The following is a 25948-nucleotide window of genomic DNA, read 5'->3' as shown; positions in this document are numbered from 1 at the left end:
CGTTTTAAAGGGTTCACGCCGTGGTTTGGACCTTTTCAGGCGGCGCCCGACGTCCGTTCAGTGACACAGGTTCAATGAGCATCATTTAAGAACAGGCAGAACTTTTCAAAACACTCCCGTTAGTTACTAGTGGCTAGGAAAGGAAACAAGTTCTTATTTAAAGGAAGGAAGGAAACATCCCATACTACGGTTTATGGACCTGTACCACGAGCTGCTTCATGAATTTACAAGTTGTTCACATCTTCTATGTAACAGCTGGTGTCGAGCAGAAACCACCAGTCGTCCACATCTAGGAGCCCCGCGTTTGAAACGCATGAACGCATGCGCAGACGGTAGAGGGCGCTCGAAGCTGCCGCACCGTCTCAGCTGCTCGGTGCTTTGGTTCGACGGCTCGAAAGTTCTGCGGTACTGTGGCAGTTTACATTTTAATATTTGGACACAAACACGAACGGATCCGTAAGAACATGTCATGGAAAAATAGTTCACAGTTATTAATAAAAACAGAAACGATTATTAACAAATACACTAGGAAACGTTTTGTGTGTCAAATGTAACATTCAATGCACAAAAACATTTAACACAATTAAATTATGTTTTTTTATATTATCACTTCAATAAACAATAAGTAGAGCCCATTCATTTGGTTTGTGCTTTGCTGATAAATTATATTTAAATGCTGTGAATGAACCGACGCCTGCAACCGAAGCGAAAACGGTCATTAAAATAATTCGTGTAATTAAACGTATACTGCGCATTTGCAATAATAGCCCTGCTCATTATAATATCTTGGTGGGTGCGTTTAATTAAAGTCGACCCCTGCTTTGTTTGCACGCTGTAATGCGGTTTGTCTAAATGGAGCTCAATAGGAACCCAGTATAATTCAAGTTTTGGGAGGAGGTCGAGGATGAGGAAGGTGAGGAGGAGGAGGAGGAGGAGGAGGCTGCTGGGGGGTATTATACTATTGTCCGCCCCTTAATCCGGTTGGCTCACAGACTGCCCGCAGGCCAATTTGTAAGTGGTTTGCTGAGCTGCCAATCAAAGCAGACATCCTCTCCTCAGGCCGTGGCCACGGAACATCTCAGTTGCTGTGTGGAGGGATTTGACGGAGGGACGCTCCTGTACATGGACCATCACTGCGCTGCAGTCCGCCTCCTGCTCTCGCTCGCACGCACACACACACACACACGCGCGCGCGCGCGCGCACGCTTGCATGGAACGCCTCGATGAAATGCGGACGGCGGAGACGAGGCGCGTGTGAAGCTCGTAATTTTTGCATGTCAGGAGCGGAGGAACTGGTCGCCGGCTCCGCGGCTGTTCGTCTTTTCTCAGCGCTTCCCCCCGTGAGCCACTCTAATTAATCGGAGGCATGTGGAATCGCACCAGGATTAGGAGTCGCTTCCCAACGGCGTGGCTGCTTCTGACGTTATGGACGGAGGTGAGGATCGAGGCTCTTGCTTTTATTCCCGAATTATTCCAACTCATCCACCTTCAAAAAATCAAGATTTGCAAATGACCAACGTCAAAAGTTGGTGGGCGTGGGCGTCTTAGCGAGCGTCCAGCTCCGCGTATTCGCGTCACATTAATCGATAATTGAATTGCGTAGCCGTCAGTTGTGGAGCATGTGATCGTGTTACCATGACAAGACTGAAGTCTGAGCGATTGATCCGGGCTTTCTCTCCATTTTGGTTCCAGCGCGGAGCCGTAATTGCGTTATTTTCGTGGCAGAATTAGGCCCGAGACAAACAAGTTGGAAGTTGCGGCGGATCGAGCGGCTGCCGCAGCGGTTGATTGGAACCCGCAACCTGATTGTCCGAAGGAGTGGACGCTGCTCACGTGCTCCGTCCGCGATGCGGCGCGTAACGTCGTCTCCCGTCAACTTCATAATGGCTTTTAATTGGGCGTCGCGTGCCTTTAAGCAACTTGTCCACCTTTACGCACGCGTCCCGAGGAGCCCCGCGTCGCGCTGCAGCGTGTTTCTGCGCGTCTCAATATCCACGGGCTCTTCTCTGACGTCTCGTTTCCAGGTGTCCCAGTCCACCGGCTATTTCGAGCTGCAGCTGATCTCCGTGGAGAACGTCAACGGCGAGCTGGCGGACGGCGAGTGCTGCGACGGCCCGCGGAGCCCGCAGGACCTGCGCTGCACGCGCGACGAGTGCGACACGTACTTCCGAGTGTGCCTGAAGGAGTACCAGACGGTGGTCACCACCGGCGGCCCGTGCACCTTCGGAACCGGATCCACGCAAGTTCTCGGTGGAAATATGTTTTCTTTTAAGAGCGTGAAGAATAACCCGAATAAAGTGGACGAGGCTGGAAAGATCCGGATCCCCTTCACGTTCGCGTGGCTGGTGAGTGTTTGAACTAACGCAGACCCTCATGTGTTCACCTGCTAAAAGCTTTGGGAGCGGCCAGCAGGCGGAAGAAGCATCCTGCTGATGCGCTGGTCCAATAAACAGAATCCTGAAGCGGAGGATGGCGTCAGGTTTCTGATCCATCCGTCACCCTGTGCACGAACGTGCTGCTCAGTAGCTGAAGCCGTGACAGAAACATGCAGTTTAAAAGTTGAGCTTGTCATCTGCAGCCGCGCGTGCACAGAACCAGGCTCCTGCCCGGTTCTGGCCCGTGTGCGTCTGGGCCCTGGAGCTGGAGCTCGTTAAAGGGCTCCTGGCGGTTCCACCGCCGCTGTTATTCCAGGGTCCGGTTGCAGCTACAGCAGTTAGTGTCATGTGGGCCGGCCTGATATACGAGGGCTTGGCTTTGTTCCAGTCCAGCAGCCTGCACCTGCCCGGCCCGATGGGGTAATTAGACTGGGGGAAGCGCTTTGATGTGCAGACGACCCGCCGCAGCTCGTCACGGCGCCGTTAAGGTGCTGATTCGTGAAGGCCGGTTCTCCAGAACCTGATCCATCAGGTGGAACCTGGGACTTGGACGGCTCTGCCTCATCTGCGGCGTGATTGGGATGAATCCCCTGTTTTTTTAGCTAGACGGCGGCACCAGTGCTTTCCACGTGGGTCCGACTGGTCAGAGGGGACTCGCATCAGGAGTGAAGTGGTTCCACGCGGCGCAGAATTAACCTGTCGGACGGCGTTGGACGCATGCGCTCATGAATTCTGCCTGTGGTGATGAATGGGTGACTTCATGCCGGTGCCTCCGGGCGCTGGTTCCGTGCTGCCGCCGCCCCCCCACTGCTTCCTCCCCGCGCTGGGTGCCAGGTGGCCCCTGGCGGCCCCTTAAGGGCAATTAAGCCTGTGTGACTGAGTGAGTGATGGCTGCTGTACTGGGAATGCAGATACGTGCAGTGAAATCAGGCCGTCGTTGTAACAGGAAAACATTATTCATTGCATTTAAAAAAAACCCTTAGGCTGCGTTTTTCATAAATTGAGCTATAAACTGCAGCGAGCCATGAAGATGATCACAAAAGGCCGGTTCTGTAATGGGCAGGTAGACGCTTCCCCTCGAACACAAGCTGCATGTTGAAGCGTCGCGTCTTTGATTCAGGTTTAACCTTTTAATTATGCGGCAGCTGTTTTAAAGTGGAGGCGCTGAATTCGCGGCCGCTGCTTTAAGCTTGAGGCTGAAATGACGGAGGTGTGATTCACGCGTAACGAGGCGACGTGGGGAGGGGGCGGACCCCCCCCAGAACCGCACAGAACCCGGGCTGACCCTGGGGCCGCCCGGCTGCGGTTCTGGTCCAGTCAGCTGGCGCTGGCGTCGTCGCTGCTCGCGGAGGGAACAAAGAGCCAGTGTGTGGTGGTGCGTCATCTGGCCGAGCGCCCGTACAGACGCCGCGCTGCTCCCGACCCGGCGGCCAGAACCGCCCGAGGCGACCTTTGACCCCGCTGCCGCGTGCACAAAAGCAGCTGTCGTCTTCGGTGAAACTGCTGCAGAGGTTTTTTAAACGGTGAAACTCTGAAGCTTTCGTTTTCAGACCCTTTGACTGCACATAGTGCAAACATAGTGTTAAGCATCCACAGGGACAGAGGAGACGGAACCGCTCTGTCTCTGGACCCGACAGCCGACGTTATGGCCTCCTCCAGCTGAGACGAGCAGCAGGAGGCGCGTCTCGCTTCCATGTGATCGCTAATGAAATTGCCGCGGAGCCGCGTCTCCTTCCTGTCACATCAGCATCTGCTTCGATCAGACCTCTGTTCCGCGGCAGCTGCTGAACGCAGGCGAGCGGCTCCACGAGCGCGAGGCGCCGCGTCCAGAGGCCTGATCTCTGCTCTGGAAGCTCGGGCGGTTTGAGGAACGTCTGAGGGGGAAAACAGGAGGCCTCCGGGGACGGGAGCGAGCGCTGGAGCCGCCGCGCGGACCCCCCGGGGCCTCGGCCGCCCTCAGCAGGCTGATCCTGATCCATCCGCAGTTAAACAACAGACCCGCCGACGATTGTTTGTTCTGGAAACGGACTCGCGTGATTTGATGCTGTCAGAACTTTATTTGTAGTCCTGTCGAGCGTCTTCCCAGTGAAGGTTAGTGAAGGTCGGACATGTAGACCTTAAATAAGTACCTTATTTCCTGGTCTTGAGTGGTTTTATGCCAGTGAGGCGACACTGCAGCGAACCCGACCTTCCTCCTTTCTGTCCCTGAACTGAATCACGTCCACACATGAGCCTTAAGTCATTTGGATGCACGGCCTCAGGGGGTCGAGTGAAATTAGATCAGTGTTTATAGCATCATGCACGAAGAACCTGATGCTCTTCCACATGGTAGCCTTTAGCGTGACCTGGATGCTGAGACCCTCCCTCACACCCACTGCTTGGCTCCCTCCCTCTGCAGTTAAATAGGCATGTTTGGGTGCACGCGCTCTGCTGTGGTTCGCCACACCTGATACGGCGCTTGTCACGGCTGTTGCTAGGAGACCACCACATAGACCTCTAGTAAACAATTATGTCCTTTCTGCCGCCTCCCCTCCCCCATCCTCCCTCTGCTGGTCCCTGGGCTGCAGCGTGGAGCCACTCGGAGCCTCTCACCTGTGATTCAGCCCGGCTCAGTATTGATTATGCAATTAGCCGATGCGGTGAAGCGGCAGCGCTTTGAGAGCTCCCCTTCTCGTGGTGCTTGGCTCTTATTTCTGTGCAAAGAACCAAATAAGCAGACTTAATGCATTATACATAGGTTAAGACTAGGAATGAGTCCATGTGATGCTGTCGTCATGGCGATCGCTAACAGTTGTTTTCCACTGCATCCCTACAAACGCATGCACAGAACAACTTCCCTGAAAACGAGCAGCACAAACGGATGATGACTCTGACTCCGGACACTGAATGCATCAGTGCCGCATCATCTTGTTTTGTTCATTTTGTGATTTCACATTAGGTGCAGCTTGTACAAATTCTAGAGGCAAATGACAGGTTTTAGTGTCTGGATTTGTTTAAAGGCTCTTTGCTGACTCAGCGCCTCAGGGGCCTCATGATCTTTTAGCCCTTTTGAAGAATAATCGGCCAAATTATCAGGTGAGCTCCACTCATCCGCTACTTTGTTGGGATCTGTTCAGGACTTGCTGTGATTTGTACCTTCTGTGATGCTGAATGTTTGCTGTTCCACTGACTTGATTAATTTGGGGGCATATTTCAGACTGAGCCAAAACCCACTGGTTTCCCACTGGTGCTGTTCTCCTTACCCAGTTACCGTCCGAAGGTCTAGCCCACAGCACAGCTCAGGCGTTTGGAGTCTCTCGTATAGACATGTGGACGGGACCAAGAGGCCTCAGTGTTTTAGATTGTGTTAATCAACATTCAAATAGGTTACGGCTGCTTGTGGAGGTCTTCCCTCGAGTCGGGTTTCGCTTGCTGGGAACAGGATGATGGGAGCTCGGGTCGGGCTTCAAGTTGCTGCCCAGTGCCTGGTTGTTATTTGTTGACGTTGATGTGAGTTCAGTCCGTCAACCTGCAGGTCAGAAGAAGCAGAGAAGAACCCATCCTTTTGTTTGCTCATAATGAGGAGTCGACTTGATTCTACAGGAATTCTACATCTGTGGTTGTGTTCATGAGGCTTCTGCTCGTCTTTGGTCTGAACTCCGTTGACATAGTTGCACTTTACTGAGCATTCGTGTATTTAATTGGTCAAACTGAGGAAAAGAAGTGTTTAATTTGGTCTAACAATGAACAGTGCATGAACACAAGTAGCCTGAATCTCTGTGTTCGGCTGCTGCTTTAACACAGTGAGTGTTTTTGTAATGGACTCATGAATATCGTCGTCCATGTAAATACCCGCTTCGTGGTAAATGGATGGTGTGCAGGTGCTGGAGGCTCCTGGCGGGGGTAATTAAAGCATGTCATTACATGGGCAGTTAAATTGTCACTGTACTGTTGAACCTGTTTGAAATGATAATTGGACTCGGCTGGAGGCGGTGCAGAGTTCCTCTCCAGTCAGGCGTCGTGTTGCTTTAGATCCCAAATTAGCCCGTTAATGTTCCTGAAGCATGCCTGTTGCCACACACGTCCCGGGGCAAATTAACAGGCCAGGAAGTCATTGATGGACGTCCAAGTGTAACTAACCCCTGCAATAAAAGTATGAAAGTCACCGACAGGTGTTTTCAGATCAGCCCGTGGACGATTTCCACCATTTCACTCGGCACTTGTGTCATTTTCTTTGACGTCCGCGTGCTTGTGTTTGTTTTAATGCACAGTCTTGGTCTCCTAATTAGCGGGGGAGGGGTTTGTTGTATTGGAGGTGCATCGGTAATGACCCCGTTGGCATAGTAGCCGCGTGCTCAATGGGCCGTGAGCGCGCACACAGCCGGCGCACCGCTCGGCCAAATGCCTTGCCTTCAGCACGCCGTCGCTTGGCACTCGCCTCTGGCAGCGCCGCTCGCAGGCCTCCGCGCCTCCACCCAGGAGATACGAGTCTCTGCCTGGAAGCTGCTGCTCCGCCGCGCTGTGAATGAACGCTGTCTCCTGAGGTTAGTGGCTTCGCTTGTCAGGGCTTCGTTCATACTCATCGTTCCCTTCGTGTTGGAGTCGTGAACGTACGGCTCCACTTTATCCTCTGCTGTTACATGTGGGTGATTGACAGTTTTGTCCACCTGGAATCCTGGAACAATCAAGTGTGAAATTGTTAATTGGCCGTCAATAAAGGAATCGGATCCCATCCGATGGGCTTTTCTGCCCGATCGAGGGACTGATCGTTGCCTGTGAACAGATTGAGGAGCCAGAAAAGAAAGATTTGAATCTGCTGGATCACATCACACCTTCGTTCTGAATGGGAGAATCCAGCCTCTGCCCCCTGTGAACCCTGAGACCTCTCAGACAGCGTCTAGACGCTGACATTTAACCTGTTATATCCAATGTTTTAATTCCACTCTGGATCACAAGTCTTTTGTGATATTGGATTATTTCATTTTAGTATCAATGGCTAATTAGAATAAAAGGTTATCTCTGACCCGGTTAACGTCTTCTACAACCTTCAACCGTAGTTTCAGACAGAGGTGGAAGATTGACCACGTTCTGTTACCGGCCAATTCTATTCAGCAGCGATGCTAAAGCTCGAGGCCCGCTCTGAAAAAGCGCCCACTCAGCCATAGTAAAACCAAAATCTGGGATTGACATCGCAGATTAATGAAGATTACATGCTGTGACGACTGGCCACAGGACAAGTTGTCCCATCAGAAGGCAATAAATCATGGGATGTCAGGGGAGATCCCTGAGGAGGAGCTGGGAACAGGGAGGTGGACGCCCAGACATGGCAACAGAAATAGCTCAAGGTTAGAGAGGACTGGGTGAATTCTAGTCAAAGGCATCTGGGGATAATGTTAAAGGGTAGAAATGAGTCAATCTAAGCTCAGAACTACAATGCAGACGCACCCACTGAATTGTTAGCAGACTGGGATCTTGCATGAGATTACACACCAGGCCTGGATCTCACATTCTTAGTATTCTTCGAATGCAAACACTCGCGTCACCCCACATGCAGAGGGCTGACCTTCCCTTTGACAGAGAAGCGTGTAGATCCCATGCTTAGTGACCCCGACCCGCCCCGGCTTCCACTTCCCACTGCCACCTCTCATCGCTCCCCGGTCCTCCCCGACTCAGCGGCCACCTCTCGCCCATCCACCCCCTGATCTGGCGTGGGAACCTACACCTGTGGCGCTCCCCAGACGTCACCGCTATCGCGTCCTCGGCCTTCACAGAAGGGCCTTTTTGTGGTGACTGAAATGCTCATTAATTCAAGAGGGATCTCTGGCCTGTTGGTGCCGTGTGAAGCACTTAAGTGCTGCATCATATCAATCAAACACATATTGACAGAACACATGAGGCATAAACACCACATTTTGGCCAGCGTGCCCCCCTTCTTGACTTGAAGACTGGGAGTAAATCCTCTAATCCTCAAAGGCCGGTTGGGGTTTGTAGATTTGAGTGAGGGATGATTTTTTGAGTTGAGGAAAAAGACAAACCTAAGAATGGCTTGAGTTGTAGGACAACACATTTAGGACTGAGACTTGTACATGAACCACTGGAAGCGTTTTGCAACTGGCGCTGCCGAGTCTGAGCACAATACATGCTGACACTAATTGTCCTCTTGCTGACTGTGTCTCTTCCTGGACAATGGTTTTGATTGGGATGGGGGTGAGTTACGTGTTGGGACAGGGGTCTTTGTTCAGTAGCCTTTACCCCGTCCCTCCCCCTCTCCTCCTCTTTATCCCCCTGCCCATCCATCTATCTTGTTCCGACCATTTGGGCAGCTGTCACTTAATCCAGCTAATCACAGACTGCGATGGTCTGTGGGAAACCAGACTAGTCCGTGGCTTTGCTCACGCCTGACACACAATGACTCAGGGGACTCTTTAACCCAGCGTTTAATATGAAACCCGGCTTTGAGATGAACCCAAAACGTGCAGGTTGGAGTATTGATGCCTGTGTGTCTCCAACACTTGCTTGGACACCTCCAGGCCTCGTCCTGCTAGTGTTGGCTCAAGCTCCCATCCGCCCAGATGCTCCAACCGGCAGCAGCTCCTCAAACACCTACTACGTCTTTGTTTCCTCCTCTCACATCCTCATGGAGCTTCAGCCTCCATCAGTGTCTGTGCCGTGGTCCCCGCTCGCCCCATCCCGTCATCTCCTCTCACCCGTAGTGCTCCACAATAACACTCCCCTCCCCTTCCTCCCGCCAACACCCACAGCCAGACAAGCCTACTTAATCCCACGGCCCAGCAGAAACCAGCCTACCAGCTTGTTGGTCTCCTGGATCAACAACACCGGCTGACACACACACACACACACACACACACACACACACACACACACACACACACACACACACACATACACCCACATTGTCTAATTCCTCTCTCTGTGATTTCTCCGTCCTGCTTTACTCCTACAACCACAGGCGCTTTAAACTCCCCACCCCCTGAAGCGGTTTCCTTCTACCAATAGTTAAACATGGTTTCAATGACTTTACCATAGAGATCACACCAGCTCCACTGTGGCCACTACAACTGTCACTGGTGGTGACGTAACGCCTGCTATTTAGGTCAGCTGGTTGCCTAGCAGTGTGCCCTGCAGCACACCAGCTAGATTACTCCTGTGATGCTGGTTAGCTTGGTTTGTTTCCATCTGCATGTGTCTGCTCACGGAATTCAATGTCGGCAGCACAGAATGCAAAGTTTGGCTTCGTTGTGGAAATATTTATGCCTGAAAGGTCAGGAATTGATCGAGTATGAATGAAATAGTTTAGACTGAATAAATGTAACGGTAACTTAGGATGATGATGATGCAAACCTACAAAATAAAAATAATAAGGCATGTTAATACAAAATAAATATATGAAAATTAAAACCATAATCGCAATAAGCAAAATAAAAAATGCAAATGATACATTTGCAGATATAAAATCCTTGTTTCTGTTGCGTTTCCTTAATTGATAGTAAATAATCGCAACACGTCTGCATGTGTTACTGCTCGTGCAGTGGTCAAGTGTAAAGCATAACTTGGAGTGAAATCGGATAATCCCCTGAGCTCCTTCAGTGCAAGAGCCAAGGACGCAGCCAGGCAGAGTTCATCTCACACGGCTAATATTGGCAAAGTCACCTTCTTAAGGTTCCACTTGCTAAAGTGGAGTTTTTCCAAAAACCTGATGGAGCGTCGCTCTTCAGGAACCGTAACGGGACACGGTTTTAAGTGGGCTCGCTTTACGTTGGTTCCTCCAGCTCTTTCTTCAGTCATGTTGGTGCCAGTCCAGTACCTGCAGCTTCTCCTGGCTCCTTCCCAGCTCACTCGCTGGTTCAATATTAATGATAATACTTATGGAATTGACCTGTTTTAATGCCTGTGACGCCGTTACTGACTGTCCTCTCTGTTTTTTAGCGGACATACACGTTGATCGTAGAGGCCTGGGACTGGGACAACGAAACACGCAACAGTAAGTGGGAGCGTGTGTGTGTGTCTGCGTGTGTGTGTGCGTGTGTGTGTGGGAGCAACAGCAGCTCGATGTGCGTCTTTAGGTTTAAACGGCTCCTCGGTCAATAGACAGACCAAGCTGTAGGCAGCTGCTTAAGGAGGCGGCATCTTCTCAGCTGTGCGGCTGTGGCAGCTGTATCCTGCTCCCACTGGGTGGACTCCAGCTCAGGCCTTTTTCCCGTCTGAGCGGCAGCTCAGTCTGGGAGGAAGCGGATCGGCTGATCACCGTCTGCTTTGATCTGTGGAGTCTGTAGCTTGTTCTCACCAGGCTTTTATACTTTAGTACAATCTGTGATGCATTACTTGTATATTTCATATCAAACCATATTCTGATTAACCTGAGGCTGCTTCTGAGGTCATGACATCCTGTTTGGTCCATGACATCAAACGCGCTTCCACTGGTGAAGGCAGACAATGGGGAAGAAATAGATTTTGCCTGCGCTTCGCTGTGATGAGGTTGTTGCATGCCGTGTCTCTGCTCCTGCACCTATTGTGTACGTTTGCAGTAATCAGTTGTGATGTTCTTAGCTGATGTTGAAGTTGCTTTTTCCGACAGCTTCTTGCTCTTGTTGTTTCTGACCTTCAGAGGTGAGTTCGGTTCGGCAGCAGGTCACTAGGTTAAATGTATTAGCTGTCATCATTGACATGTTTGTTGATTATGGGTTACAGACTGATATCTACCACCCCCTGGGTGTATATCTGTGTAGTCATAAATAGACAAACGCCGCTACATCAGACCTTGATCAGGTTTGAATCTAAATTATGACCTGTCTTGGACTTGGCCAGAACCCTCGCAAATGGAAAGATGATAGCGCTGTGGTGGTTCTGAGGTTTGTCGTGAGTCAGTGTAGTGATGGATCGGTCGAGTTTTCCCCTCCTCAGCCGCACTTTTGTGTTGTAGTTTTCCTTTTCTTGTTAAATATTCTCTGATCATTGTTTAACTGTCCAGCAGCACCAAGAACCCAACATTCACCCATTCCCTTCAGTTGAACTTGAACAAAACAGGAACCTGAATGTTCAGGTCTCTTCCAGGTTGTGTTTTTGCAGCTACAGTGGAAGCAGACCGATGGACACTGAACCGGACACGGAGGTTGTTGTGTCTCCAGGCAGCCCGTGTTTTACTGCACACACGGACTCTCGGACATTAGACTAGATCATGGGACGTATCTGGGTCTGAGTCAGCACCAGCCTTGAGTCTTGTCCTACGTAGGAGCTTGTTGGTGTGTTGCTCGGTGAGATTCCTCTCCTCCAGCGTCACATCCTCCGGCGTGCCTCTCTTCCCGTCCTCTTGTGTACTCAGGAAAGGCTGTTGGCTGTTTTCCTTGTGTTTATCGAACAGGAAGTGGAGTGGACGGGACGACCAGGCCCAGTGTTTAGACACCGATGTAGCAGAACCCGGGTTTGGCCCGGGGCTAATTGTTCTCTATCTGGCAACAGCCGGGGGTTATTTCTGTTATTGTTGCTTAATTTTGTCTGACATTGTGTCGGTCCCCAGCAGAGGAAGTTCCTGCTTGCTCACTTCTAAATGTCTGTGCACTGCAGCCCAAAGCCATCGTTGCCAGAGAACCACAGACCCCCACTTGTAGAGGTCCCCCTGGGATAAAAACCTGCCTTTTTCTGGAAGCTGATGCCGTGACGTGCTTCTTTAATAGGAGCGTTGGCGCACGGGGGGCTCAGCGGTACCGGCCACATGACGATGAGAGAACGAGCTCCATGCGGGGGTGATGTGGGCAATCTCCACAGAACCGATCCATTTGCAGACGATGAATTTGAATGGCTGTGTGTTTCCTCAGCTACTCAGAATGTGATATCACAGAGTCTGCCTGCTGAGGACGATGCACCACTATGAGTTGTGAGAGAATAAAATATCACATTTGTCCAGTATCAACCCTCAGAGCTTGAGCTGCTGAAATGAATGATGCTGCAGAGACTGGGGGGAGGGCGTGTCCAGAAACCCAAACCTGAGCTAAGCAGCTCCACAGCTCGGTGACAGTGAAAGTTTAATGTGCTTTCTCAAATCTTCCACCCAGATCCCATGAAGTCAACCATTAGCAAGTAGCTTTTGGCAGAATATACAGCGGATGTTCCTCTGATTAGTTTGCATTGTGATTGGATGGTGTGTTTACAGCTAGCGTGTTGACGCGTGGGTCCAGGCTCACTTAAATGCGAGGTCATAACGTGCGCTGACATCAGGTTGTTCCGGTTTCAGACGAGGACGAGCTGCTGATCGAGCGCAGCGTTCAGACGGGCATGATCAACCCCGGCGACCACTGGCAGACCATCCTGCACGACGGCCCCGTCGCCCGCCTCGGCTACCGCATCCGGGTGCAGTGCGACGACAACTACTACGGCAACAAGTGCAACAAACTGTGCACCCCCCGCGACGATTACCTGGGCCACTACCGCTGCGACTCCTCGGGGGACCAGGTCTGCCTGGACGGCTGGATGGGGCCCGAGTGCAAGAGCGGTGAGAAGCCTTCATGTGTGAGACGCCTCAGAGGCAGGGTCGTGGGTCTGCCTCTGAAGGGTCGTGTGTGTGTGTGTGGGGGGGGCACAGTGGCGGCTCGTCTTGGTGGGAGGCTGGCAGCGTGTGGCGTCTGGGTGTCACGGGTGGAGTCGCACTTGTTAGAGATGATGGACACGCAAGCTCCGCCTCCCAGACGTCCGCCTCATCTGAGCGTCATGGAAAAATCCACTCTTTGTCGCCTTTAACTTGTTTGTCCTTCTGCTTTTCTTTTCACAGCCATTTGCAAGCAAGGCTGCGACCTGTTACATGGATTCTGCTCGGTCCCGGGACAATGCACGTAAGATTGTCTTCCATGAGGAGGAATGTGACTGTACCCTTTAACTTACGCTGTATCATTCTTCCCATACGCGAGCGCTGCGTTGAAGCCTTCAGACCGGGCCGGTGACGGCTTGTCGAAGCCTGCTGCCTTTCGTTGGCCTTTCCTTCTCTCGTGGGCATCTCCACCTCAGTTCAGAAGAAAAGGCGACGCCACGCCTGCCTCCTTGTATTTTTAGCCATCCCAAACCCTCCCAGAATACCAAGCATCCTCCGCTCCCTGTGGCTCGGCCCGAAGAAAGGGAGCTGTCGAAGTGCGACTTTGACCGATGTAAACGTGCAGGGAATGGTCGCATCCGCTCCCGTCCGCATTGCAGTGCTGCGCGCGCGAAGGGAGGAAATGAATATCCCGCCGCGTCGTGTGCATTCCCCACAGTGGAAACGAGGCTTAGATGAAGTGATGTAGGATGGCACCGATTGGTCCACGCTTCCAGGATGTGGTGCATTCCGTTCGAACCCCCCCCTCTATTTTTCCCACCTGCCGGATGCAATGACACCCGTGCCTCCCATTATTAGGAAACCAGTTTTAGCTCGGAGCCGAGGAACAGTTCTGGGGAACTGCCTCGCATTTTTCACGTCTGCGTCAATCAGCGGGCTGCGTCTTTATTTCAGTCAGCACACGCTCAGCGCAGACGCATCTTCTTGCAAAACGTCAATTTTCAGTCAACAGCGAAGTGAAAGGCACAAAGACGCGGCAGTAAATACTGGTCCTGCAGCGGCATGAATTCCCCGACGCCTCCGGTCACGGCGCTGGCATTTCATCCCTCGCCATCGCCCTTGGTTTCGTTATTCCCTCAGTTTTATGGGCTCTGCCACGTTCGCTCGCTGCCACGGGCTCTGAGAAGCCAACGCAGGCACCAGCCTGTTGCTGCTGCGCGCTGAGGAGCTTTCTCATTAGGCTTGTTCTGACATATTTGCCAGAGACGGCAGCGTAGTGCGTTTTCCACCACTCCGATCACTTTGCAACCTTTGCCGCGTCGACGTTCCAGGATGCCGAGTCCAACAGCAAACCGGCACCGGGCCTGTTCCTGTGTGTCTATGAATGAAAGCACCTAATGGGCTTGAAGCGGGTCCAACCTGGTGCCAGAGCTCCGTCGCTGTGACCGCTGTGTGGCGGCCGGGCCCTGAACAGTGCAGGAAGCATGCCAGGCATTCCCCCAGCGCCCCACCAGCCCAGAGTGGGACATTTCCACAGGCCTCATCCGTCACAGGCAGCGGTGCCGTCTGCAGGACACTCAAAATAGCAGTCAAATGACAAGACAGCTGGCTCGACGACACGTGGCCTCAGAATAGGCCGTCAGAACCAGCACCTCCACACAAAGCTGGGTCCTGGTGTTTCTAACTCACATCTTTGTCTTGGCAGCAGAAGCAAAACAAGAGAATTGCCTTTCAACGTTTTAAACAAGTAACTTGAGCTCTGTGCAGAGGAGAGTTTTGTGGGAACTGACTGGTGCTTGTGTTCTGAACAGGTGTAAATACGGCTGGCAGGGCCAGTTCTGCGACGAGTGCATGCTCTACCCCGGCTGCGTCCACGGGACCTGCGCCGTCCCCTGGCAGTGCAATTGCGAGACCAACTGGGGCGGCATTCTGTGCGACAAAGGTACGACAACGCAAACGTGGAACCCATTCTTTGACCTCCCACACGCACCGTTGAGTCAGTGAGCGCCTTCCAGCCAGTAACGAGCAGCAGGTGAAGAACTGAAAGGCTCGAAGTGCAGCAGTGACGATGCCTCAGTGGGACCCCACAGGCCGACTCTGTCTGCAGGTCAGGGACGAGTGCTCCAGGGTGCGACTCATGAGTTCTAAGAAACTACCTGGTCGTGGTCTGACACTGTGCAGCCGCTGGATTGTCTTACTGGGCGCCGGATCCGAGCACACGCAGGGACACTCGATCCCCCGATCCCTTCGTCATCGAGGGCTCTTCGGGGGATGAGAACGAGTCCGAGATCCCCAGTGGAGACAGATCCCTGCTGATTTATTCACCAGGCTTCAGGGCGACCTGCCTGCAGGCACGGGTCCCAGGGGAGTAGATGCACAGTGCGATGCTGAAGTGCAGGAAAACGTGAAATCTTAGTTCCTCATAGCGTATAAACGTGTGTATTTGTAGAATTAAAGCCACTGCTTATTTTCAGTTTCGGCCATAGCCTGTAAATACAGCGGAGCGGCTGTGAAAACGCTCCGTGCTTCCTGTCATAGCCGACAGCTGGTGCTTTCTGGGAACTCCCGCCACCAGCAGGACCCAACGAGGTCCCATTAGCTGGAGGTGGATGCAGTGCTCGGTGTCAGATGTCGGATGCGCTGGCAGTGTTTCAGAACGCCACTGTTGTTGCTCCGAGTCCGCAGCTTGGCCGCTCGTCGAGTTGAGACACACCATCACAGGGTTCCTTAATGGGCTGTGATGTCGGCACATGCGGAGCTGCAGTATGTTGCAGGGATGCAGGCGGGTAGTGGTGCTGTGTGGTAGGTTCAAATGCATGTCGTGTTGTTGAGTCTAACGCGCTCTTGAACGTGTGCCAGACCTGAACTACTGCGGCCACCACCATCCGTGTGTGAACGGAGGCACCTGCATGAACACCAAGCCGGACGAATACCACTGCGCCTGTCCACACGGATACACGGGCAGGAACTGCCAGATCGGTGAGAAGCCAGTCCCGAGGCGTCCCTCAGCCTCCGCCTTTAGCTTTAACGCTGTCTTCTGCCCGTCAGCCGAGCAGGCCTGCCTCTCCAACCCCTGCTCCAACGGTGGTACGTGCCATAAGGTTCCTGCAGGCTTCGAGTGCAGGTGTCCGCCCGGTTGGGGGGGTCCGACCTGCGCCAGCGGTGAGTCGCTGGGACGTCCACTCGCCTCACATCCCGTTCTGTGTCACTGCTCCAACACGCTGCCCTTTCTTTCATTGTTCATCTAGACCTGGACGAGTGTGCGTCCAGCCCCTGCGCCCGGGGGGGAACTTGCATTGACCTGGAGTATGGCTTTGAATGCCTGTGTCCCCCCCAGTGGGAGGGGAAGACCTGCCAGATAGGTGAGTCCTCACAGACCTCTCATTTCCACAGGGGGACGTCCGTGTGAGATGCAGCCCGCTTTGCTCCGCTCGGTGTATTTCAGGGTAGATACTGGCAGCTAACGTTCAGCAGGCGGCAGATAACAGCTCACCTAATTTATATCCAGCTGACGTCAGGTCAGTCTATATCCAGCTGTTTGTTTGTCGCCGGCTCTGGTATTTCTGTATCAGTCCCATTCAGACAAGCGGACGTGACCAAAGTGAAGCCAGGAAATGGATTAAGACTGGTAAACAAAGTGTGTGTGTGGGGGGGGGGGGGTTGTAGGAAAGAGATCCCAGTTCAGTGTTGTCTTACCAGCTCACATCTCAGCTTACAGGCAGCTAGTGGCCCGATGGCTTACCTGCAGATTGGTATCGATGTGTGGAGTGTTGGATTTCAGAAAACAAGGTGTGTGTGTGTGTGTGTGTGTGTGTGTGTGTGTGTGTGTGTGTGTGTGTGTGTGTGTGTGTGTGTGTGTGTGTGTGTGTGTGTGTGTGTGTGTGTGTGTGTGTGTGTGTGTGTGTGTGTGTGTGTGTGTGTGTGTGTGTGTGTGTGTGTGTGTGTGTGTGTGTGTGTGTGTGTGTGTATCAGACGTGATGCAGGGACACACTTTAAACGCCGTCTTCGCTGATGATCTGCCTCTTTCGTGGGTCGCAGCCCTCGGTCCGACGCTTCTGTGCCGGTGGCGCTTCCTGCCGATGAGCTCATTCTCCTTCTGCCTCCACAGATGCTAATGAGTGCTCTGGGAATCCCTGTGTGAACGCTTACTCTTGCAAAAATTTGATTGGTGGATATCACTGCAGCTGTTTTCTGGGATGGTCCGGACCAAACTGTGACATCAGTCAGTATTTCTCTCTCATAGAGGCTTGTCTTCTGGCTACTGTTCCTCTAACTGCCTCCTGGAACACGCGGCTGCGCCACATGTAGCTCACTTCTCCCCGTGCGGAACCCCACCCCCACCCCCACCCTCATGCTCCGGCCCGGTGCCGTCCTGGATCCAGTGCATGTCTACACGGGTCCTTCTGACGCTTCATGTGCTTCACTAGTTGTTCCTTTTCCAAACTTTGACCCAATCTGTGCACATCCCTCTTTTTTTACTCATTCCTGTATGAACCTCTGCTCTACTAACATGTTGTGTCGTGTTTCAGACATCCACCGGTGCCACGGTCAGTGCCAGAATGGAGCGACATGCCAGGTAGAAATCATCCCCTGTGGCTGAATTCGCACACGGCAGATGCACCGTTTCTTACACTGTGTCTTCCAGGAGGGAACCACGGGCTACCACTGCCAGTGTCCTCCAGGGTTCGCGGGCGCTCACTGTGAAATCCAGAGGAACCAATGTGACGGCAGCCCGTGCCAAAATGGCGGCCGCTGCCACACGGTGCTGGGCGGCTTCGTGTGCGAGTGCCCACCGGAGTTTGTGGGACAGCTGTGTGAGGTGAGGGCCGCGCTGTTCGTGCAGCCAGACTGCAAATACCTGATGTGGCACAAGTTAGGTGGGATTTTCTTCATGCGAGGACATGTTTTGGTTTCCATCAAGTACGGTTCCAAGTTGGATTTGCCACCTGCACAGTCAAACAGCTGTTTGAAGACATTGCCACAACGTCATGGTGTAAAACTTGAACCTGCCGGAGCACAACCTCCTCTTGCATCGATCTGCGCGATCATATGAAACGGTGCTTTCAGTTTCTGTTGTAATTCCGAGTCCGTGCAGCAGCTTTTCATCTGAAGTGTGTCTGTGAAGCCAATGTAGGTTAGCAGGGAGGAAACCGACACTTGACTGCATCTCTTGGGCACCGAATGGGGACATTGCTGGTCAGGAGCCAATCCGGATTTAGCATCACTACTATAAATACGAGCCTCTCTGAATGAGGTGACCCTGGCTGTCTGCCCGCATACTACAGAGCTCTGATACCTGCTATGGCACGGTTCACATTCCTGCCAAATCTACGACGCCTCCAGCTTCATATTTCTCTGATTAGCATCTCCTCTCTCGGCCATAAAATCTCGATTGAGTAACGGTGGTTCTGCCCGTTCCTGATCTGACGCACGTCTTCAAATTGGGAGTGAGAACCACACCTCAAAACGGACCGACCGTCGTCAGCTGCTCTGTTCAGCGCTTTGGTGATGGTTGATATTAAAAAAACATATCAAATTGGGAATAATGTGCTGTGAGTAATCGATCTGATCTGTTGAGCAGCTTTAGCCCAAACTCCTGACCGCACACACGCAAAATGTAAAGGATCAAATGCATCTGGCCGTGGGTAAAATAAACGCTGTGACCACAGGCCTCGTCACCCTGACGCCAGCATCTGAACTCTCCTGTTCAGCGCCTTAAATGGCAAAAGGGCGCAACTCAGAGTTTATGCACAGCAGCCTTTGGTTTATGTAAACTGTGAGATTTTCACTCCAACCTCTGCGCCGGAGCGAGAAGAAAAGGGAAAAGATGTCGCCTGCTCGAGGCCGAGGGAGGATTTATCTTCACCACATCAGTTTGACCGCAGCCAGTTTGCCCTCGATGCGGCTCGTCGTCGCCTCGCTCTCCTCCGACCGTCTGTCTCTGAATAATCTTGCAGGATTAGGCAGAGGAGAGATGTAAAAGCCAGAAGCGATAGCCAGATTCACTTGATGAGCTTAGAGGAAGTCTCTGAGGCTGTCTTTGCTCGTCCGTTCTGAGCGTCAGCTGCACAGACTCCTCTCTCTTTAACTTAATGTCCTTTCAGTCACTGGACAGTGGTTTGATCAGCGCTGCAGCAGTAGCATGAAAGCTGCTCAGCAGGAGGTGGGCGAAACTCGGGTTAAGTTTGCAGTGGAGCCTCGAAGCCGCTGCTGTGACGCGTCCGTCGTTGCTGGTCATTGCTCACAGTCTGATGTCACTTCCGTAGCTCCCAAGCTGGCCCCCCGCCGATGCCTGTGACCCAAACCCTTGTGAGAACGAGGCCAAGTGCCACAGCATGTACCAGGACTTCTACTGCGCGTGTCCTGAAGGCTACGAGGGCAAAACCTGCGAGCGGCTCCGGGACGCCTGCCGGACGGCCCCGTGTCAAGGTGACTTTGTCCGCCGCGATGTCGTGTGTAACATAACTGCCAGAGCGTGTGACCTGAGGGGCAACGCGTGGCCGCTGTCTCTCCGCCCTCGCAGTGATTGACAGCTGCACTGTGGCTGTGGCGACCAACGACTCCTCGGAGGTGCAGAACGTCTCGTCCAACGTGTGCGGGCCCCAGGGGCGCTGCGTCAGCGGGCCAGCGGGGAACTTCAGCTGCGAGTGCGAGGCCGGCTTCAGCGGCATCTACTGCCACGAGAGTGCGTTTACCGCCGTACGGGCCCCGCGCGTCCGCTGGAGCCCCGTCCTCATCCTCATCCTTCTGCATTTCCAGATATCAACGACTGCGTGGACAACCCCTGCAGGAACGGAGGGACCTGCATCGACGGCGTCAACTCCTTCGAGTGCATGTGTCATGCTGGCTGGCAGGGCAGCCTCTGCGACATCAGTGAGTGCACGGCTGCCTGTGATTCCTGGCGTAGACGCATGAAGCAGAAACGCCTGGTACCGATTCGTTCGCTCATTCTCTCGTAGACGTCAACGAGTGCAGACACAACCCCTGTAAGAACGGCGGGCGCTGCGTCGACCTGGTCAACGACTTCTACTGCGAGTGCGCCGACGACTGGAAGGGGAAGACCTGTCACTCCCGTACGTGCTCGGCTCAGTTGTGAGGTTTGACGCTAGAAACGGCCCCAGGGCGTGCTTTGACGTGTGACTGTGTCTCCTTCATGGGCTCAGGCGAGAGCCAGTGCGACGCCACCACCTGCAGCAACGGAGGCACCTGCTACGACCACGGGGACGCCTTCCGCTGCGCGTGTCCACCCGGCTGGGGAGGAAACGCCTGCAACACGGGTGAGGCCACGCGTCGCAGAGCGAGGCCTTCACAGCGAAGCGGCACACGCCCACTCACCTTCATTCTTCCTCTCCTGCAGCCAAGAACAGCACGTGTGCCTCCAGTCCTTGTTCCAACGGTGGAACCTGTGTGGGAGGAGGAGACGCCTTCACCTGCATCTGCAAGGACGGATGGGAAGGCCCCACCTGTGACCAGAGTCAGTGTTGTCTCCTCACAGTGTTTCCAGATGTGAAACGCTGTGGAAGCCGCATGTCCTGCTGTTTGGTGTGAAATAATAATAATCCTTTGCTTTGTTTTTTCTGTCTCCAGACACAGACGACTGCAACCCTCACCCTTGGTAGGTGCCATTCCCTCATTCACTCAGTCTTTGGTGCAGCCACCACCCCCTGCGCTCGTCTCCATCACCTGCACGCGTCACTCAAAACGTGCAGACTGGAGTGGCAGTAGAAGCCTTAAAGGGGCATCTCTGTGAGGAGGGGGGTTGAGACAGTGAATGGGACAGAGGAAGGTGGGGAGAATGGTTTTGTTGTGGGGGGGGCAAGAGTTAAACCCTCCCCGTGGTGAATGGAGTACGTGTCCATTCTTCCTGTGCAACCTGGGGGTGGGGGAGTGGAGGGGGGTTGGGCTTTGAGGTGCCACGACGAGAGGAGGGGAGGGGAGGGGCTGGACACGCCTATTAGCATCTGAAAGGTGGAGGCGCGTATTGATGAGTTGAATTGAGGCTCGAGGCTTGACCCCCACCATCAGCACACACAAAAACAATGCTTTGTTGTGCCTCCTATACGACCTAATCTATTTCTCCTCTCCCAGTTATAACGGAGCGATATGTGTGGACGGCGTCAACTGGTTCCGCTGCGAGTGTGCCCCCGGCTTCGCTGGACCAGACTGCAGAATTAGTAAGGACCTAATGCCTGAACATTTTAAAATCACTATCCTGGGGTGATAACGTTGTTGTTGATTGACAAGGGCCCACAGGTAGCCATGGCAACAAAGCATAATTAGGAGCATGGCTAGATGGAAGGAGGAGGGAATGAAAGGAAAAGGGCACAAGGAGGAGATGGACACATTGACACCTAAATGCAAGACCAGAACGCTGCCCTCTTCACTTTTTTTCCTTGGTCCTTTAAGGCCCCAGGGGTCAGAGGTCATCCCTCCTCCATACTCACACAATCACGCGAACACACATTGAAGACAAATTACCCAGTGACCCTGAAATTCTTCTTCTGCGCCCCTTTGTTTGGGCCGGATAGCGCTCACCTTTTCTGCCAGGCTTTAATTTGGAAGCCTTCATCCAGACAGTTCCCAGGGATCACAACAAAACATTAGGAAGCTCCCATCGAATTTTCTTTGCTGGTTTTTAATGCCAACCTGTTAAATTAAGACTCTTATATTTCCAGTTTCTGATGCTGGGCCATGTTTTTACTCTACGCTATGAAGTGCCAGTGAAAATGTGCCATCCGTCTCCTTCCATAGACATTAACGAGTGCCAGTCATCGCCGTGTGCCTACGGCGCCACCTGCGTGGACGAGATCAACGGTTTCCGATGCATCTGTCCGCTCGGCAGAACCGGCGTGCGCTGCCAAGAGTGTAAGCGCACCCGTTCGCCATCCTGCCACACCGTCTTCATTACTGCCGCTTCAGTGTTGAACGCGTTCTCTGCTGTTGGTGCAGTCATAGGTGTTGGGAGGGCCTGTCACTACGCTGGACTGCAGTTTCCACACGGCAGCCGCTGGGAGGAGGAGTGCAACGACTGCCACTGCTTGAACGGCAGAGTGGCCTGTACCAAGGTAGCAGCGCTGCACGCTACACGTTGACGCCTGCTAAACAGGAAGTGCTGTTGACCTAATGCCACGCTCTGACCCTGCGGCCCAGGTGCTGTGTGGTCGTCGTCCCTGTCGGCTCAGTCCGTCGGATCGGGACCAGCGGCAGCAGTCCTGTCCGCCTGGACGCCAGTGTCTGGAGCACAAGTACTTCACGTGCTTCTCCCCACCTTGCAACCACTGGGGGGTCTGTTCCATGGCTGGATCGCCGCCTCCTCAAGCAGCCACCAAGTGCCAGCCAAACAGCGAGCACCTGGACAACAGCTGTGGCCGCATCACGCTGGTTTTCGACCGAGTCAAAGTACCGCCCGTGAGTCACGTCCTCACGGTGGCTCCTTCCAGCTACAGTTGGAGCTAATTACCAGCAGGGGTCTTTTGTACTGGTGCTCATCAGTTACGTGTGTGTGTGTGCGTGCGTGTACAGGGAACAACAGTGGAGAACATCTGCTATGAGCTGAGGCATCTTCCCGTCACTCGCAGCTTTGCAAAGGACCACGAGCTTCTCCTGCTCTGTGACTCCTCGCATTCAAACCCAGATGCCATCGAAGTGGCCATAGTAAGTGAATAATCAGAGCTCCAGCGTACCACATCCTTAGTTAGCATTCATGCTAAGCTAACTAATCACCTTTCAGCTCGTTCATACCCAAATGTCTTTCAACTCCTGGGACATGACTTCAGCTTCCATATATTGTTTGGGCTGATGTGACACATTGGGATAAAAGGGACTTACTGTAACTGATGTTGATCTCATAGTTTGTTCCTGAGCATTTTCACATCACTTCCCTGTTTTGTTCCCAGTCTTTCCAGCCAGAAGATCTACAAAACCACAATCTGATCCAGGAGGCCGCCCTCTCCATCGGGGGCACCCTGTCCAAACGACACAACAGCACCATGATGCTGGCAGTCGTTGAGGTGAACGTGAAAACGCAGGTCACACTCCTATCAGTGGGTGAGTAGCGATTCACGCAGGTGTTCCACAAGGCTTTGTTATGGGGCCCGGTTTGTTCCACTCTTTCCATACATTCTGACGTTTTCTTGTCAACAGATTACTGGGTGCCCCTGCTTTGCGTGCTCTTCTGCTTGTTCTGCCTCTTCTGCGTCGTCGCGTGCGTTTGGTGGAAACGGAAGCGGAGAAAAGAGCGCGAGAGGAACGCCACGGCCGCGGACGACAGCGTCAACAACCAGTGGGAGCCACTGTGGCTGGTGGTGGGACGACAGCAGCAGCAGCAGCAGCTGAAGGAGAGCAACAGGGAGGCCGAGCAGGAGCGCAAAAAGCTCATGGGCCCCTCCTTTCGGACGTGTGACGGAGGGGAGGAGGAGGAGACGGAAAGCGAGCATGAGCTGGAGGTGGTGTGTGGTGGAGCGGGGGGGGGCGGGCAGCCGGTGTATAAGTACTCAAACACTGCAGAGCGGTCCAGTGGGGGAGTGATCTGCACCCTGCACAGCTCCAGGTCCCCCCTCAAAGCGCCCCACCGGACCCCAGACTACAGCCCCAAAGACAACCGCTGGAAAAAGGCCGGGGCTGCCTTGACTGGTCAAACTGATCACAGAGGTGTAATTTAAAGACTCGCCATGTGGGAGCGAGACAAGCTGCGCGGTGGCAGCTCTTCTTATTTTCATATTACTTTTGGAATGAAAAAAAACAAAGGCTTTTTAATAAGCCATGATTTGCTTTGTCTTCGTGTTTTTGTCACTGTCGTCTGACTCAGGAGGCTCAGCACAGTGAACATCCTTGTTTTTCCACTTTTATTTTGTTTTAATGTTGTACAGAAGGAGCTGAAATGTAAAGAGTCATTCGGGAGGCAAGAATAAGCTCTGCAATCTTTTTGTTAATGGAACTGTACCATTTAAGAAACTATGAATCATCGAAAAGGAGCTGTATAAAGATGTTTTTGTTTGTTTACAGGCGATTGTGGTTTAGTTAAACTGTCAGCGGGCTCCTGTTCAGAGGGAGCAGGACGAGGGAAGGAAGCGCTGCGTCTGCTGTAACAGAGGAAACCTTCGCTTTGCTCAGTCTCTTTCCAGCTTTGCCAGCCTTACCAAAACCCTGGGCCTGGAGGGGAGAGGGGACACAGACCCCAGTGCCTACTATGTGGCCTTCCATTTTGTTCTCCTGTGTCTCGGTTGTCTGGGCCGAAAGCACCGTCTGAGGATCTTTTGCAGTATTTGAGTTGGTAGCAAGTGCCTTTCTAGGAGCCGCGCCGAGGCTCCGAGTCGCGCTGCCCAGTTTGACCTCCTTTTTCCCAAAGGGATGCGAGTGTACATTTAGAGTTGAATTTCACAGCAACGCCATCCAAGGTATTTGATCAAAACAGAAATGAATACTCTGTACATAATGTGTAAATACTAAAGGAGTCGCTGTGTATATTTGAAATAAGTAAATTAAAGACAAGTCACACATTTTTATTATTGTTGTTATTATGAGTAATATTATTTTTATTTTTTTTTACAATGCCATTCCTTTTATTTATGCCAGTCAAATCAGGCAGGTTTTATAACAGTCCCACAGTTAAGGACCTTTACAGCGAGGTACCACCTACAGTACGAGGGGCTTTCTGAAGGGTTTACAAATGGTTTGTCAGTTAATGTCGACATTTGTGACTTTTTGTTTAGTGCTTTAAGTTGTGTAACGTAATCCAGTGATTCCTTTAAAACCCCAAGTCACAGCTGTAACATCAGAATCAGCTGCACAGTACAAAGTCATTCTGCTTCTTTTGTGTTTAATGTTTGTGTTGGGGGGAAAACTTGACTGACACCATCAGGAAAATGTACAAATATTCATGTTTTCTCTTTTTTCTTTCCATGATTTGAAACAGACAAATGCAACTTGTACTTGAGTTATTGCCTTGTCTTCTTTTACACTTTTTTTGAGTTTGATTTCTGTTAAAAGGATCACTGACTTATTTCTCAGTCTGGATTTGCTTCATAATAATCAGCAGCATCACAACAGCCTTAAAACGTTTTTAAACCATTTCTAAACCCGTCACAAACCCTTTGCTTTCAGGTGCCTTCATGTAATGTGTGAAGCATTATTTGTGTATTCAGTGATCGTCTTTATGTTGGTTTGTTTTCACTATTTAGGAACGTAACTCTTTAAAACGTGTGGTGTACTGTGGCGTGTTTTATTCGCCTGAGTAAAGTGCTCTCCTTTGTCTCAGTTTGCTGTTATGGAGATTTCTGAAACACAGATGGGAGGCTTTCAAAGAAGTGTCATGGAGTGTGGATGTGGTATCATGCTTTAGCTTCATGTCTGGTTTAAAGGCTTTAATGAAGGGAACAATACGTGCTGGTGCACGGTGTTTTGCTACCGTGCAAACGTGTTTTGGTTTGTTTGTTTGTTATTTTTAAGTTACCAAACCTGTTCAAAATGGCAAAGTTCCACCCTTTTTCATGTCTTTGTCTCAAAACGCCATCATACTTTCTGTAAATGGGACACGGCGAAATAAAGGATTCAAAACGCATCGCTGCTGGTGTCGACGCTGAATGTGAAGTCGTACAGAGACACAGGTTCATAGGAGCTTTGACACTTCACGCTTGTGACTAATGGTTATGGTAAAGACATCAAGTAACAGGACGCTGGTGATATGGATCACACCTTCACTTCCCTCTATTAAAGGCTCTACCTCCTCTTAATGTTGTCATGGAGGTTTATGGGTTGGCAACAGATCAATATTTTTATGTAGGGCCTTGTAATGCGAGTCGTATATTTGTACTTCACATCTACAGCCGTATGAAGCGCGTTCCTGGTGGGTGACGTTGCCCTTTAATCCTAAATGTGGTGATGCAGAAACGAGACGTCTCGGGATCCCATCCTGCAGAGTGTGAATCTAGTCTTGGATGCTGAGCGTTCCCTAAAGCGGTAGCTGCCAAAAAAACATACCGTCCCGCTTCACAAGCGCACTCCCACTGTAAACGGCTCCCGGTGACTGAACATGACTCAAATTCTTATCTGACAT

At 52.1% G+C, this 25948-nt stretch overlaps 1 protein-coding gene across 2 annotated transcripts; it reads left to right on the top strand.

Annotated features, from left to right (window-relative positions):
• Nucleotides 1-1054: 1054 nt before the first annotated feature.
• jag2b (jagged canonical Notch ligand 2b) lies at nucleotides 1055-25453 on the top strand. Of its 2 annotated transcripts, XM_029141118.2 has the most exons (26): nucleotides 1055-1435; nucleotides 2025-2345; nucleotides 10302-10356; nucleotides 12604-12861; nucleotides 13138-13198; nucleotides 14706-14836; nucleotides 15754-15873; nucleotides 15943-16056; nucleotides 16143-16256; nucleotides 17003-17116; nucleotides 17424-17470; nucleotides 17540-17713; nucleotides 19161-19323; nucleotides 19418-19579; nucleotides 19654-19767; nucleotides 19854-19967; nucleotides 20058-20171; nucleotides 20252-20368; nucleotides 20482-20509; nucleotides 20983-21068; nucleotides 21646-21759; nucleotides 21844-21959; nucleotides 22045-22302; nucleotides 22417-22548; nucleotides 22791-22941; nucleotides 23038-25453. In XM_029141118.2, exons 1-26 carry the CDS (start codon nucleotides 1367-1369, stop codon nucleotides 23553-23555), a joined length of 3765 nt encoding a protein of 1254 aa, XP_028996951.1. In that variant the 5' UTR covers nucleotides 1055-1366; the 3' UTR covers nucleotides 23556-25453. The 2 variants fall into 2 exon arrangements, with proteins under 2 accessions (XP_028996951.1, XP_028996952.1); XM_029141119.2 differs by lacking the exon at nucleotides 17003-17116 and having other exon boundaries at nucleotides 1056-1435.
• Nucleotides 25454-25948: the final 495 nt, after the last annotated feature.

The sequence above is a fragment of the Betta splendens genome, chromosome 24 (genome assembly GCF_900634795.4).
Source record: "Betta splendens chromosome 24, fBetSpl5.4, whole genome shotgun sequence".
NCBI classification, from domain to species: Eukaryota; Metazoa; Chordata; class Actinopteri; order Anabantiformes; family Osphronemidae; genus Betta; species Betta splendens.
Note: the sequence above shows the minus strand (reverse complement) of the source record. Positions and strands in the feature narration are given on the sequence as shown.

Excerpts from the sequence above, each read along its gene's own strand:
- jag2b (XM_029141118.2), top strand. The coding sequence starts at position 1,367 with ATGTGGAATCGCACCAGGATTAGGAGTCGCTTCCCAACGGCGTGGCTG. Across the intron at positions 20,510-20,982 it reads GACTGCAACCCTCACCCTTG|TTATAACGGAGCGATATGTG; the intron begins GTAGGTGCCATT and ends CTCCTCTCCCAG. Across the intron at positions 21,069-21,645 it reads TGGACCAGACTGCAGAATTA|ACATTAACGAGTGCCAGTCA; the intron begins GTAAGGACCTAA and ends CTCCTTCCATAG.